Below are 13,432 nucleotides of genomic sequence, written 5' to 3' on the forward strand. Positions count from 1 at the left end.
GTGCGTTCTGGAAAGGCGGGACAACTGGAAGCAAAGGCAGGAAGACTCAAAGTGGGGAGGGGTCTTCCGGTCACAGGTAGGTGGCAGACAAAAGGTTGCATTCTTTTGAGTTTCTGATTGGCCTTTCCCAAGGAGGCCAGATACACATTTATCTCAGTGAGCGGAGGGGTGACTTGGAATAGAATGGGAGGCAGGTTTGCCCTTAGCAGTTCCCAGCTTGACTTTTCCCTTTAGCTTAGTGATCTGGGGTCCCAAGATAATTTCCTTTCACACCACCTGATCATAATAGAGAGCACACATGTGTGCCTGTGTGTGTGTGTTACAATAAGAAAAGGCATTAAAACACGTTGGGGTAACCTTGGGGATCTTTTATTACAGATTTTCTTATTGCTGTTGTTCTTACACTCTGCAAATTCATTACCTTTAGATTCCTGTAGTTGGTAACACACTGCCTTATGGAAGGAAAATAATTCTGTTTACAAGAAACAACATTGAATGAATCCATCTTACAGTATTATCATTAGTATTATTCATTGCATTGTTATTAAAGCAAACACTGATTTCTATTTCGGGGGGTTATTGATCGAGGTTAGTGGGCAGGAAAGCGGCATGAATCACATTCCTTGTCCAATACAATATAGCACACTTTTCTGTAAAAGAAAGTATTGAACCTGTCTAGCTTTATAATGAGTATTTCATTTTTAATCAAATGATTTTAAATAGTTATATTTTTCCTATAGGGTCTATTTTTGAAGTTTTTTTAGTATTAAAATTTTTTTTCTATGTAATATAGTATTTGAACTTACTTTAGCCTCAGCTTTTTGGCTTATACGTATTATAATGTAATAAGTACTTGATAATTTTGTTATCAATATCAAAACTAAATGAAGAGTATTTGAAACCGATGGAAATTGGTGAAGGATCATCCAGGTACATATTAGAAGAAAATATTGTTGGCCAGGCACGGTGGGTGGCTCACGCCTGTAATCCCAGCACTTTGAGAGGCCAAGGTGGGTGGATCACTGCGGCCAGGAGTTTGAGACCAGCCTGGGCAACATGGGGAAACTCTGTCTTCACTAAAAATACAAAAATGGTGGCGGATGCCTGTAATCCCAACTACTTAGGAGGCTGAGGCAGGAGAATCACTTGAACCTGGGGAGGCAGAGGTTGCAGTGAGCTGAGATCTCGCCACTGCACTCCAGCCTGGGTGAAAGAGGGAGACTCTGTCTCAAAAAAAAAAAAAAAAAAGAAAAGAAAAAAGAAAGAAAGAAAAGAATAATTATTGTCAAGCAAATGAGCAAGAGAGTTTGTATAAAATGAAACACCTCAAAAATAGTCTCATAAATAGGAAATACATAGCACACAATAGGTTAAACAAGGTGAATTTGCTGTTTTGTATGCATAAAATGGCTGAATATTGGTAGTTTCGTAAGTTTTTTTTTTGAGATGGAGTCTTCACTCTGTCGCCCAGGCTGGAGTGCAGTGGCACGATCTCGGCTCACTGCAAGCTCCGCCTCCCGGGTTCACGCCATTCTCCTGCCTCAGCCTCCCGAGTAGCTGGGGCTACAGGCTCCTGCCACCTCTCCTGGCTAATTTTTTGTATTTTTGGTAGAGACGGGGTCTCACCGTGTTAGCCAGGATGGTCTCGATCTCCTGACCTCGTGATCCGCCCGCCTCGGCCTCCCAAAGTGCTGGGATTACAGGCGTGAACCATCACGCCCGGCCAGTTTTCACAAGTTTTAAGCTGTAGATATTTAAGCCCAAAGATATTTTTTACAAAAAAAATCACATGTGAAAGTGAGTAAATCTATTTCAAAATGGCAGTGTTCAACTGAAAGTGCAAAAATGGTAGCTTTATGTTTGTCATAAGAAATGTGTTTTTTAAAAATTTAATTTAATTTCATTATTTTTTGAAGACAGTCTTGCTTTGTCCCCCAGGCTGGAGTGCAGTGGTGCGATCTCAGCTTACTGCAGCCTCCACCTCCTGGGTTCAAGCGATTCACCTTCCTCAGCCTCCTCAGTAGCTGGGACTACAGGTGTGCACCACCACGCCCAGCTAATTTTTGTATTTTCAGTGAAGATGGAGTTTCCCTGTGTTGGCCAGGCTGGTCTCGAACTCCTGACCACAGTGATCTGCCTGCCTCAGCTTCCCAAAGGGTTAGGATGACAGGCATGAGCCACTGCACCCCACGCATTGTTCAATTCTTAAGTTTCTCGGTTTCCAATGTTCCCGGCAAAGGAAGGTTTATACACTCCCCTGAAGGGCCCATTGTCAGGCAATTGTTATTTAGCTACTTTTCTTTCTTTTTTATCTTATTTTCACAGGATAAAGTTTATTACCCCAGACACAGTTTCCTTGCACCCCTTGTTAGTTTTCAGAGCAAATGGAGAGCTTCTCATAACTGAGGCCAGCAGAACAACCCGTGCTGGGCTCCAGCCTCCTTCCGCGTCAGCACTGTGTAGCGCTTGGATTATGAAAGTGAGCCTTGGTGGGAAGTCCAGCGTGATCTCCTCTCGTCCGTCTTTCCTTCTTCCTTCAGTAGGGGACCTGCAATGGAATGTGCCTAGACTGGTGACAGGGTTGTAGAGGAGGCAGAAAGGAAGGCTTGGGGCAGACAGAGGCAGGGGAAGCAGGGCCTTCTGGAGGAAGAATCTGCCATATCTGGGTCCTGCTACAGGGAAGGAATCGTCCTTTCCTGATTCTTGTCTGCAGTAATTATTCCTGCGGTATTTGCCTGATGATGATTTTTCCATTCGCACTGCATCTTGTTTATTAACTGGAATTCTACCTTACGGAAGACTTTCCCCTTTTATCCCATTTACTTATTTATTTATTTGTTATTCAGTATGGACTCGTGGGGGCCGGGTGTGGTGGCTCATGCCTGTAATTCCAGCACTTTTGGAGGCTGAGTTGGGTGGATCACTTGAGGCCAGGAGTTCGAGACCAGCCTGGCCAACACGGTGAAACCCCATCTCTACTAAAAATGCAAAAAAAAAAAAAAAAAAAAAAAAAAAAGAAATTGAAAGAAAGAAAGAAAGAAAAAAAATATTAGTCGTGCCTGTAATCCTAACTACTCAGGAATCTGAGGCAGGAGAGTTGCTTAAACCCGGGAGGCGGAGGTTACAGAGAGTTGAGATTGCGCCACTGCACTCCAACCTGGGTGACAGAGTGAGACTCCATCTCAAAAAATATACCTATACATATGTATATAAAATATGTATATTTATAAAATATATTTTTATAAAAATATAAAATATAAATTATATTTATATTTATAATTTATATTTAAAGTATATAAAATAAAAATATGAAATATATTTATAAAAAAATATAAAAACATGGACTCATGGATATTTATTTTATTTTCCTTTACAAGTTATCTGTTACTCTTTTTGTTTATTTGGTTGCTCAAATTGTCCCAGATTTGCCCACAGGAGATGCTTTGAGCTGATGCCTGAGTTCTTTTGACATGCTCTCATCATTCATCATTTTCTAAGCACTTTTCTACTTTCTGGTATCATAAAATGTTCATGATTCATCTCCTGTCTACCTTGTCCTACTTCTGGAAATGGCTATTTCTCAAAGGAGTCCTTAGTCCTTTATAATTTTTTTTGTCTTTTTAGAGAATACTATTTAGAAACTAAGCTCTGTGCTTATTGCTTACTCAGTGTCATTTCTTGTAAGCCCTCTTAGAGCTTGGAAATGTATGTATGTATATATGCACATATATGGCTATATGTATTTTTATTTCATCACTAGAAATGTGGTTCTCATTATTTGACATAGGTATGAAGCTTAAGGTTTGTGTTAGGCATCCAAATGGAGGTATGAAGTAGGTAGAAGTCTGGGCAAGTTAGGGGAGGGGTCGGGAGTTTGTTGGTCAATATACAGATGCTGGTTTTTTTTTTTTTCGAGACGGAGTCTCGCTCTGTCACCCAGGCTGGAGTGCAATGGCATGATCTCGACTCACCGCAACCTCCGCCTCCCACGTTCAAGCTATTCTCCTGCCTCAGCCTTCTGAGTAGCTGGGATTACAGGCATGCACCACCACACCAGGCTAATTTTGTAATTTTAATAGAGACAAGGTTTCTCCATGTTGGTCAGACTGGTCTCAAACTCCCGACCTCAGGTGATCCACCCGCCTTGGCCTCCCAAAGTGCTGAGATTACAGGCGTGAGCCACCGCATCCAGCCTTACAGATGCTATTGAAAACTGAAAACTGGTGAGATCACCAAGGGAGTAAGTGCAGATAGAGAAGAGAAGCCCAAGAACGGAGTCTTGGAGTAGCCCATTTTTGAGAAATCAGAAAGAGGAATTAGTGAGACTGAGACTGAGTGGCCAGAAAGATGAAATGGAATGGTGGGGTGGAAACCAATGAAGAAGCATTCCAAGGAGGAAGGAGGGAGCATATGTGTCTGTTGCTATTGATAGGTCAAGTAACATGAAGACTGAGGATGGAACCATTTAGCTTACCAACATGGAGGTCATTAGTGACCTTGAGCGCAATTTCAATGGTGCAGTCAGGGGAGTTGCCTGGAGTGGTTTAAATGAGAAGAGAAGCATTGGAGATGTTGAGTCAAGGTAACATTGGGGCTTTTCTTGTCAAGGAGAAAAGAGAAAAAGGACAATAATTGAAGCAGGGACTGTGGGATTAAGACAGTCATTTTTAAGATAAGAGAAATAATAGCATTTTTATAATGAGTAGAGGGGAAAATAATGATGTGGGAGAAAGGTAGGAGGATGTATATTATCTACAGGAAGCCTTGAAAGATTGAAAGTCCTGACTTTATAAAATGTTTTGTTAAGAATTTTCTTTTTAACTAAAAAAAGTCTGTCCCAATGCAATGTAGACAGTTTGGAAAGTAACGCCGGGTGCGGTGGCTCATGCCTGTAATCCCAGCACTTTGGGAGGCCAAGGCGGGTGGACCACGAGGTCAGGAGATCGAGACCATCCTGGCTAACACGGTGAAACCCTGTCTCTACTAAAAATACAAAAAATTAGCCGGGTGTGGTGGTGGGCACTATAGTCCCAGCTACTCGGGAGGCTGAGGCAGGAGAATCACTTGAACCCGGGAGGCAGAGGTTGCAGCGAGTCGAGATCATGCCACTGCACTCCAGCCTGGGCTACACAGCGAGATTCCATTTCCAAAAAAAAAAGAAAGTTTGGAAAGTACTGAAGAAGCCAGGGAAAAGCAAATTACCTAATTTTTTTGTACTTTATGTGTACTTTAAGCATGACTAGCTTTTTGGTAGGTGATCTTTAAATGACTTTTATTTGTATGATTGTGACTGTATTTTCATTGTTATTATTATTTTTGAAAATTTGGGCTGAATGACACGTACTCTATATATATACATATATATGTGTGTGTGTGTGTGTGTGTGTGTGTGTGTGTGTATATATATATATATATAAATTTTTTTGAGACAGAGTCTTGCTCTGTCGCCAGACTGGAGTGCAGTGGCGCGATCTTGGCTCACTGCAACCTCTGCCTCCCGGGTTCAAGCGATCCCCCTGCGTCAGCCTCCTGAATAGCTGGGATTACAGGCATGCACCACCACATCCAGCTACATTTTTGATAATTTTAAGGTTCCAAACATGGTTTGAATGGCTGCGTAGAATTCTATCATAAATTCTGTAACCGATTCTTTGAGATTGGGCATTTATATCTTTATTAGACACAACACCACAGGGAACAACCTGTTTCTGTCTTTGTGTAGTTGTCTGATTCTGTCTTTAGGTTGAATTCATGGAGGTAGAACTGCAAGGTCTAACGATATGAACATGTGAATATATTGATGCAGTTTCTCAAATTTCTCTTCAGAAAGAATATTTGCATTTTAATTCACCAAGTGGGTGTATGTTTTCATTTTCTCACCTTTGTCAACATTGGGCATTTTTGCTTTTAAAACTGCCAGTCTTATATGTTATGCAATTCTTTCCTATTGTTCTAATTAGATTTATTTTGTTATTAGAGAAATTTTACTTTTCCTCACATTTTATGGTCCCTTGTATTTGCTCTCATGTGAATGTCCCGTTTTTCCCATCCCTTTTTTTCCCCTGGGATATTTGGCTTCCTTGTTAATTTTGAAGAGCTCCCAACTAAGGATAGTGTCCTTCTTTTCTCCATGTCAATTGCACGCATTTCTTCCACATTAATTTGTGGTATTTCAGTAGTCTTTTAATTTTAATATAATCAAAGCTTTTTTATCTTTAGAATTAATTTCATAACTTTTTTCTTTCTCCTTTTCATACCCTGCCTGTGGTATCCAATAATGTCCTATCTTTTAATGCTCAGAAAACCTTTCCCAGGCTGAGGCCAGTTGCTTGGTCACTTGTATCATTCCAGACTCCTCTTGTTGTCTTACCTTTTTTTTACTTAGCTTCTGAACCACCTTTTTAGATATGTGATATAAGGTAGGAAACTAACTTTTTCCATGTACTGAACCACTTCTCTGGCTTCGTGCTATGTCAAATTCTTTTTTTTTTTTTTTTTTTTTTGAGACGGAGTCTGGCTCTGTCGCCCAGGCTGGAGTGCAGTGGTGCGATCTCGGCTCACTGCAAGCTCTGGCTCCCAGGTACACGCCATTCTCCTGCCTCAGCCTCCTGAGTAGCTGGGACTACAGGCTCATGCCACCACGCCCGGCTAATTTTTTGTATTTTTAGTAGAGACAGGGTTTCACCGTGTTAGCCAGGATGGTCTCAGTCTCCTGACCTTGTGATCTACCTGCCTCGGCCTCCCAAAGTGCTGGAATTACAGGCATGAGCCACCGCGCCCAGCCTATGCTATGTCAAATTCTTAAATGTATTTGAGTCTGTTTCTGGCCTTGTATTTGGTTTTGATCTTTCTATCTTTTCTTCACTGCCAACACTGTTTTAATTATTATATTTTTAATATATTTTGATATCTGTTAATACAAGTCTCATCTTTAAATTCTTCTTCTTCTTCCTCCTCATCCTCCTCCTTCTTCTTCCTTCTTCCTTCTTCCTTCTTCCTTTCTTCTTTCTTCTTCCTCTGTCACCCCAGCTGGAGTGCAGTGGCGCAATCATGGCTCACTGCAGCCTTGACATCCCAGGCTCAAGTGTTCCTCCTGCCTCAGCCTCCCAAGTAGCTGGGACTACAGTGTGCTCAACCATGTCTGGCTAATTATAAAAACTTCTTTCCTGTAGAGATGGGGGTCTCCCTGTGTTGCCCAGGCTGGTCTTGAATACCTGGGCTCAAGTGATCTTCCTGCCTCAGCCTCCCAAAGTATTGGGATTACAAGTGTGAGGCACTGTGCCTGGCCTGAATTCTTCTTTATCAAAATATTCTGATTGTTTGTCACGCAATTATATGTATAGGTAAACTTTAAAATTATTTTGTCGAATTTCAATGGAAGTTCACTTGTGGATTTTGTCTGAATTATTGATTTTGTCATGTAATTTGATAACAGTGGATGTTTCGGTAGTATTGGAGCTTCCCATCTAAGAATGGGCTCCACATTTCCATGGAAAAGTATCTCTTAAAACTCCTGCACTTCATGGCAAACATAAAGTTAATAAATAGATTACCTTTATATTCTTAGTTTTGAGGGCCCTTGTGCATTTCCTGAAGAAGCAATTGAAAGGAGGGAGATGATAACATTGAGCACCCATGTGCACTCAGTAAATTGTAATTGTGTCCCCATAGCCTCCCCTTGGCAGAGTTAGTGGAGTGGACAGGCTGCCCTTGAATGTTCAGGGTGGATTAGTCAAGCAAGTTCCTTGCTTCTCTCCTGCATCTTGATTTCTTGCTTTTGCTTTTATCCCTGCCTCTCTGAACTTGTGTGGAAGGAAGAGAAAAAAACAGGAAGTTATAAGCTTCGTTTGGTTTACTTCTTGCATATACAACTTTTTTTGATGTGAGTTGAGATTAAACCTAATGGCCAATGACCACAAGTAATAAAGATTGATTGCATTTGAAATTTAGTGTCTTACCTTGTCTCTCATAATTTGTTCCAAAGAGCTGTTTCATAGTTCTTTTAATTGAATTCTGGCCTAATTGTTTCTATTATTTTTGTTCATTTACTAGATTTGCTGTCGCTTTCACAGAGTCAATGAAGGAAATGGCACAAGCGCAGTGGGTATGTGTTTATCTGGTGTTGTTATTTTGGTTGTGCTGATGAAATTGCAGAACTGGAGAACTGAAAGGCAGCCTTACTGAGCCGATAGTGTTCCCATGGATGGTGCCTGTTGTGGCCACAATAGTGTGTTGTTTCCCATAGATTGATTTTTTGTGTGTAGATATTTGTCCCTGATATTTTTTGATGTTGTTATTGAATGACAAAAATAGCCCAGTAATGTGTTGTCTGTGTTTCTTTGTTGTTGTTGTTTTGTTTTGTTTTGTTTTTTGAGATGGAGTCTCGCTCTGTCACCCAGGCTGGAATGCAATGGCACGACCTCAGCTCACTGCAACCTCCACCTCCCGGGTTTAAGCAATTCTCCTGCCTTAGCCTCCTGAGTAGCTGGGATTGCAGGTGCGCATCACCACGCCCAGCTAATTTTTTTGTATTTTTAGTAGAGATGGGGTTTCACCACGTTGGTCAGGCTGGTCTCGAACTACTGACCTCAAATGATCTGCCCGCCTCAGCCTCCCAAAGTGCTGGGATCACAGGCTTGAGCCACCGAACCTGGCCCTGTTTTCTTCTGTGTTCTCAGATCGGGTGATTTATCAGCTGCAGCGTAAATGTTGCGGCAACCTTGTATACATGAGAGTAACCATCACTTAGGTGACAGAGGTAGTGTCCTGGGTTGGACCGTTTATTAGAAGAGCTTTAAACAGACAAGAGTTTGTAGATCCATAAGTTAATTCATTTATTGACTTTTTATTCATGATGACTCAGAGGGCAGGTATATGAGCTGGTGGGAGCCTAACTGAATTCTCAGTAAGGAGCTATGTGAACGCACCGTACCGCTGGTGCCTGCAAAACTAAAGAAAAAAGCCAAAGGTCAGGTTCCCTTTGGTGGGCGAGGTTGCTGTCTCTGGCAGTGGGAACTGCACTGAGCCTGCTCCACCAGTGCTGTTAGGGCTTGTGCTGCGCCAGTTAATCCACTGTGCACTGTGTGGATGCCCTGATCATTTGCAGGCTGTGCCCTTTCTTTATAGAATTGCAACTTGCAAAATGGTGGTACTTGGGAACTGCTGCATTGGGACAAGGGCAGAACCCAGTCATCTGTGGTCTCTTCCGAAAGCTCAGGATGCTAGACATCTGTGAATGTAAAGTTGCACATGCCCCGACTGTGCATAGTCTTACTCTTTATGTCAGACTTTTCCCAGGCAGAGCATGGAGATTGTATTTCCTAGTGCAATTTAATGACTTGTCAATCTCAGTATTAGAAAACCCAACAGGCATCCTGGTTTCCAGTTTTATTGTAGTACTTTTTTTTTTTTTTTTTGAGATAGAGTCTCACGCTGTCACCCAGGCTAGAGTGCAACGGTGCTATCTCAGTTCACTGCAACCTCTGCCCCCCGGGTCCAAGCGATTCTCCTGCCTCAGCCTCCTGAGTGACTGGGACTACAGGCATGCACCACCATATCAGGCTAATTTTTGTATTTTTAGTAGAGACACGGTTTCACCATGTAGGCCAGGCTGGTGTCAAATGCCTGACCTCAAGTGATCCACCCACCTCAGCCTCCCAAAATGTTGGGGCTACAGGCGTGAGCCACTGCACCCGGCCTACCTGTTGGACTATCTGTCTGGCTTCTTAAGGTAGTTTTCAAACCAGTGGTTACCAAAATGGGGTCCCTGGACCTCTGAGGTTCCCTGGGACTCTTTCAGGGCCTCCACCAAGTCAAGCCTTTTCTAAATAATAATGCGAAGCCTTTTCTTTTGGCTTTTCTCATGGTGTAAAACGCCATGATGAGTAAAAGTGCTGCTGCCTGAATACTAATAAAGGCAGGAGGCCCATCTGTGCTAATATTCACTGATTAGTCACCGCCACCCACTTAAGCCAATTTCACTTAAAAATGTCCTTGATGAAAAAATGCAAATTATTAGCTTTTCGTATATTAACCTTTGAATACATGTTGTTATTATATTTTTAGTAGAGACAGGGTTTTGCCTTCTTGGCCAAGCTGGTCTTGAACTCCTGACCTTGTGATCTGCCTGTCTTGGCTTCCCAAAGTGCTGGGATTACAGGTGTGAGCCACCGCACCCAGTCCCTCTTTTTTTTTTTTTTGTTAAGAGATAGGCTCTCACTCTGTTACCCAGGCTGGAGTACAATGGTGCAATCACAGCTTACTGGAGCCTCGAACACCTGGGCTCAAGCCGTCCTTCCACCTCGGCCTCCCAAAATGCTGAGATGACAGGCATGAGCCACTCCACTGTATGTGGCCAAATTTGAATTTTCAAGTAAAGATTAGAATTTTGGAAAGCCAGCATGAGGTTGTTGGTTTCCCAATATCTGAAGATTTTCCTGACAAGATCGGTGGTTATACTAACAAATGTGACTTTTTTGGATGTTGTATAATGAAATGTTTAAACATTTGAAAGATCTACATGACTCAGTGAGCCAGTATGTTTTAAATGACCAATATGTGACCCATAGAATCAGGTATAGGTGAAAGATCAGTTCAAAGTACCAGGTAGACTAATGGACTTTAATATAACTGAGTATAAAACGTTCCCTAATGCAGCTAAACTTTAAGAAATTGCCACTTGTTGAGTTTGGGTCCAGCGTCCAAGAATAATGCCTACAGTGGTGTGAAAGGCTATCAAAATACTCTTTCTTTTCCTACTACCTGTCTGCAAGATATAGGATGTTCTTTATAAACCTCAACCAAAACAACATGTTGCAACAAATTATATGAAACAGCAAACATGAGAACCCAACTGTGTTGGTTAAGACAGATATTAAAGAAATAATTGCCAGGCGCGGTGGCTCACACCTGTAATCCCAGCACTTTGGGAGGCTGAGGTGGGCGGATCACCTGAGGTCAAGAGTTCAAGACCAGCCTGGCCAGCATGACGAAACCCTGTCTCTACTGAAAACACAGAAAATTAGCTGAGCATGGTGATGTGCACCTGCAGTCCCAGCTACTCAGGAGGTTGAGGCAAGAGAATTGCTTGAACCCGGGAGGCTGAGGTTGAAGTGAGCAGAGATGGCGCCACTGCAAGACTCTGTCTCATAAAAAAAAAAAAAAAAAAAAAAAAAAAGATTTTACCTGTGGAAGCATGCTCCTTCTCCATGAATTCACTGCCCTTTTCTCTAACTTGTCAGCCTTCAATGTCATCCTCCGCCACAAATCCTTCCTTGACCCTCCAGAATTGGCATAGATGAATTCCCTTCCTCTGTCAGTTACCTTTTGCTGCTTAACAAACCAGTTGCCTTAAACACACAGGGTGGCCTCACTTCCATGCCTGGACCTTAGCTGGGATGGTGGGGACCCCTGAGGCCTGTCTTCACAGTGTCTGTCATCCTGTTTTAGGCTCAGCAGGAGGAGAGAACAAGCCCCAACCCACAAGCACATTCCGGGCCTCTGCCTGTGATAGGCTTGCCTCCTTCCCATTGACCAAAGCAACTCAACGGGTGGAGATACGGTCCCTACCTCCTAAAGTGAGGATCTTTAATGCCGCCTCACTAAAAGGGTGCGGATGCAGGGTGGGGAAGAATTGATGGCCTCTGTTACCATCTGCCACACTTCCTGTTTGTCTCTAATGAGTGTAGCCTGTTTTATTTCCTTCCCTGTGTTTCTCAAGCGGTGAGCTTCTTGAGGAAGGGACATGATATAGTCACTCGTGCATCCCTGGAGAAGAGTATACTGTCTCATGCCCAGTGAATATCCATTAAATTGATTGATTAGGAATGACTCCTCCTTTAGAACCTTTTTATTTATTTATTTATTTATTTATTTATTTATTTATTTATTTATTTTTGAGATGGAATCTTGCTCTTTCACCCAGGGTGAAGTGCAGTGGTGCAATCTCAGCTCACTGCAACCTCCGCCTCCTGAGTTCAAGCTATTCTCCTGGTTCAGACTCTCAAGTAGCTGGGATTACAGGTGTGTACCACCATGCCTGACTAATTTTTTTTTTGTATTTTTAGTAGATACGGGGTTTCACCATGTTGGCCAGGCTGGTCTCGAACTCCTAACCTTGTGATCTGCCCGTCTTGGCCTCCCAAAATGCTGGGATTAGAGGCATGAACCATTGCGCTCAGGCAGAACTTTTTTTTTTTTTTTTGAGATGGAGTCTTGCTCTGTTGCCCAGGCTGGAGGGCAGTGGCACAGTCTAGGCTCACTGCAACCTTCGCCTCCCAGGTTCAAGCGATTCTCCTGCCTCAGCCTCCTGAGTAGCTGGGATCACAGGCGCCCACCATCCTGCCCAGCTAATTTTTGTATTTTTATTAGAGAGCAGGTTTCACCATGTTGGCCAGGCTGGTCTCAAACCCCTGACCTTGTAATCCACCCGCCTTGACCTCCCAAAGTGCTGGGATTACAGGCATGAGCCACCGCACCTGGCCAGAACTTTTTATTAAAGAAATTTTCAGGCATACATAAAAGTAGAAAGAATAGTAGAGTGAGCCCTTAGGTGCCCACCACCCAGTTTACTATTCCTTGATTCTTACTCTACTTCCTCCTGAATACACACACACACTTATACTCACCTACACACACACATACAGTGTTTTCTAGAATAATTTGAAAAATCACAAGTATCATGCCGTTTCACCTATAATTAGGTGCCATTTTACCTGTAAATGTACTTCGATAAAGACTTTTTTTAAAAAACATAAACACCATGGTACAGGTAACTTTTATATTGGCAGACCACAGTCAGTAAGGAAGAAATAAAGAGGGGTTTAAGAGTGTTCATACAACCTAATGTTTTTATCAGTACAGTTTGGAAGAAATCATGGAAAAGAGTTTGGATGGGGAAAAGGAGAGGAATTGAATCATTTAGTTCCAGATGTATTGAATTAGAGACAAATATTAGACTCAGAGGAGAATAGAGCTGAGAATGTAGGACTGTCCTCAGAGGAGGGCACAATTAGGGACACAGACGTGTGAGTCACTGGTGTCCAGGTGATGGTTAAAGCATGTAAACAGTCTTTTTTTTTTTTTTTTTTTTTTTTTGAGACAGAGTCTTGCTCTGTCACCCAGGCTGGAGTGCAGTAGCATAATCTCGGCTCACTGCAACCTCTGCCTCCAGGGTTCAAGCAATTCTCCTGCCTCAGCCTCCCAAGTAGCTGGGATTATAGGTGCTTGGTGGACCACCACACCCAGCTAATTTTTGTATTTTGAATAGAGATGGGGTTTCACCATGTTGGCCAGGCTGGTCTTGAACTCCCAACCTCAGGTGATCCACCCGCCTTGGCCTCCCAAAGTTCTGGGATTACAGGTGACTGCCACCATGCCCGGCTAATTTTTGTTTTTTTTTTTTGTTTTTTTTTTTTTTTTTTTTTTTTTTTTT

General features: G+C 42.5%; 1 protein-coding gene across 2 annotated transcripts in view; it reads left to right on the forward strand.

Moving 5' to 3' along the window:
* GLT1D1 (glycosyltransferase 1 domain containing 1) overlaps positions 1 to 13,432 on the forward strand; it is a 122,915-nt gene that overhangs the window by 33,411 nt on the left and 76,072 nt on the right. For both annotated transcript variants that reach the window (XM_025402326.1, XM_025402324.1), the window contains exon 4: positions 8,053 to 8,104. In XM_025402326.1, coding sequence (XP_025258111.1) covers positions 8,053 to 8,104 — 52 coding nt within the window. The remainder of the gene's footprint in view (positions 1 to 8,052; positions 8,105 to 13,432) is intronic.

The sequence above is a fragment of the Theropithecus gelada genome, chromosome 11 (assembly GCF_003255815.1).
Source record: "Theropithecus gelada isolate Dixy chromosome 11, Tgel_1.0, whole genome shotgun sequence".
NCBI classification, from domain to species: Eukaryota; Metazoa; Chordata; class Mammalia; order Primates; family Cercopithecidae; genus Theropithecus; species Theropithecus gelada.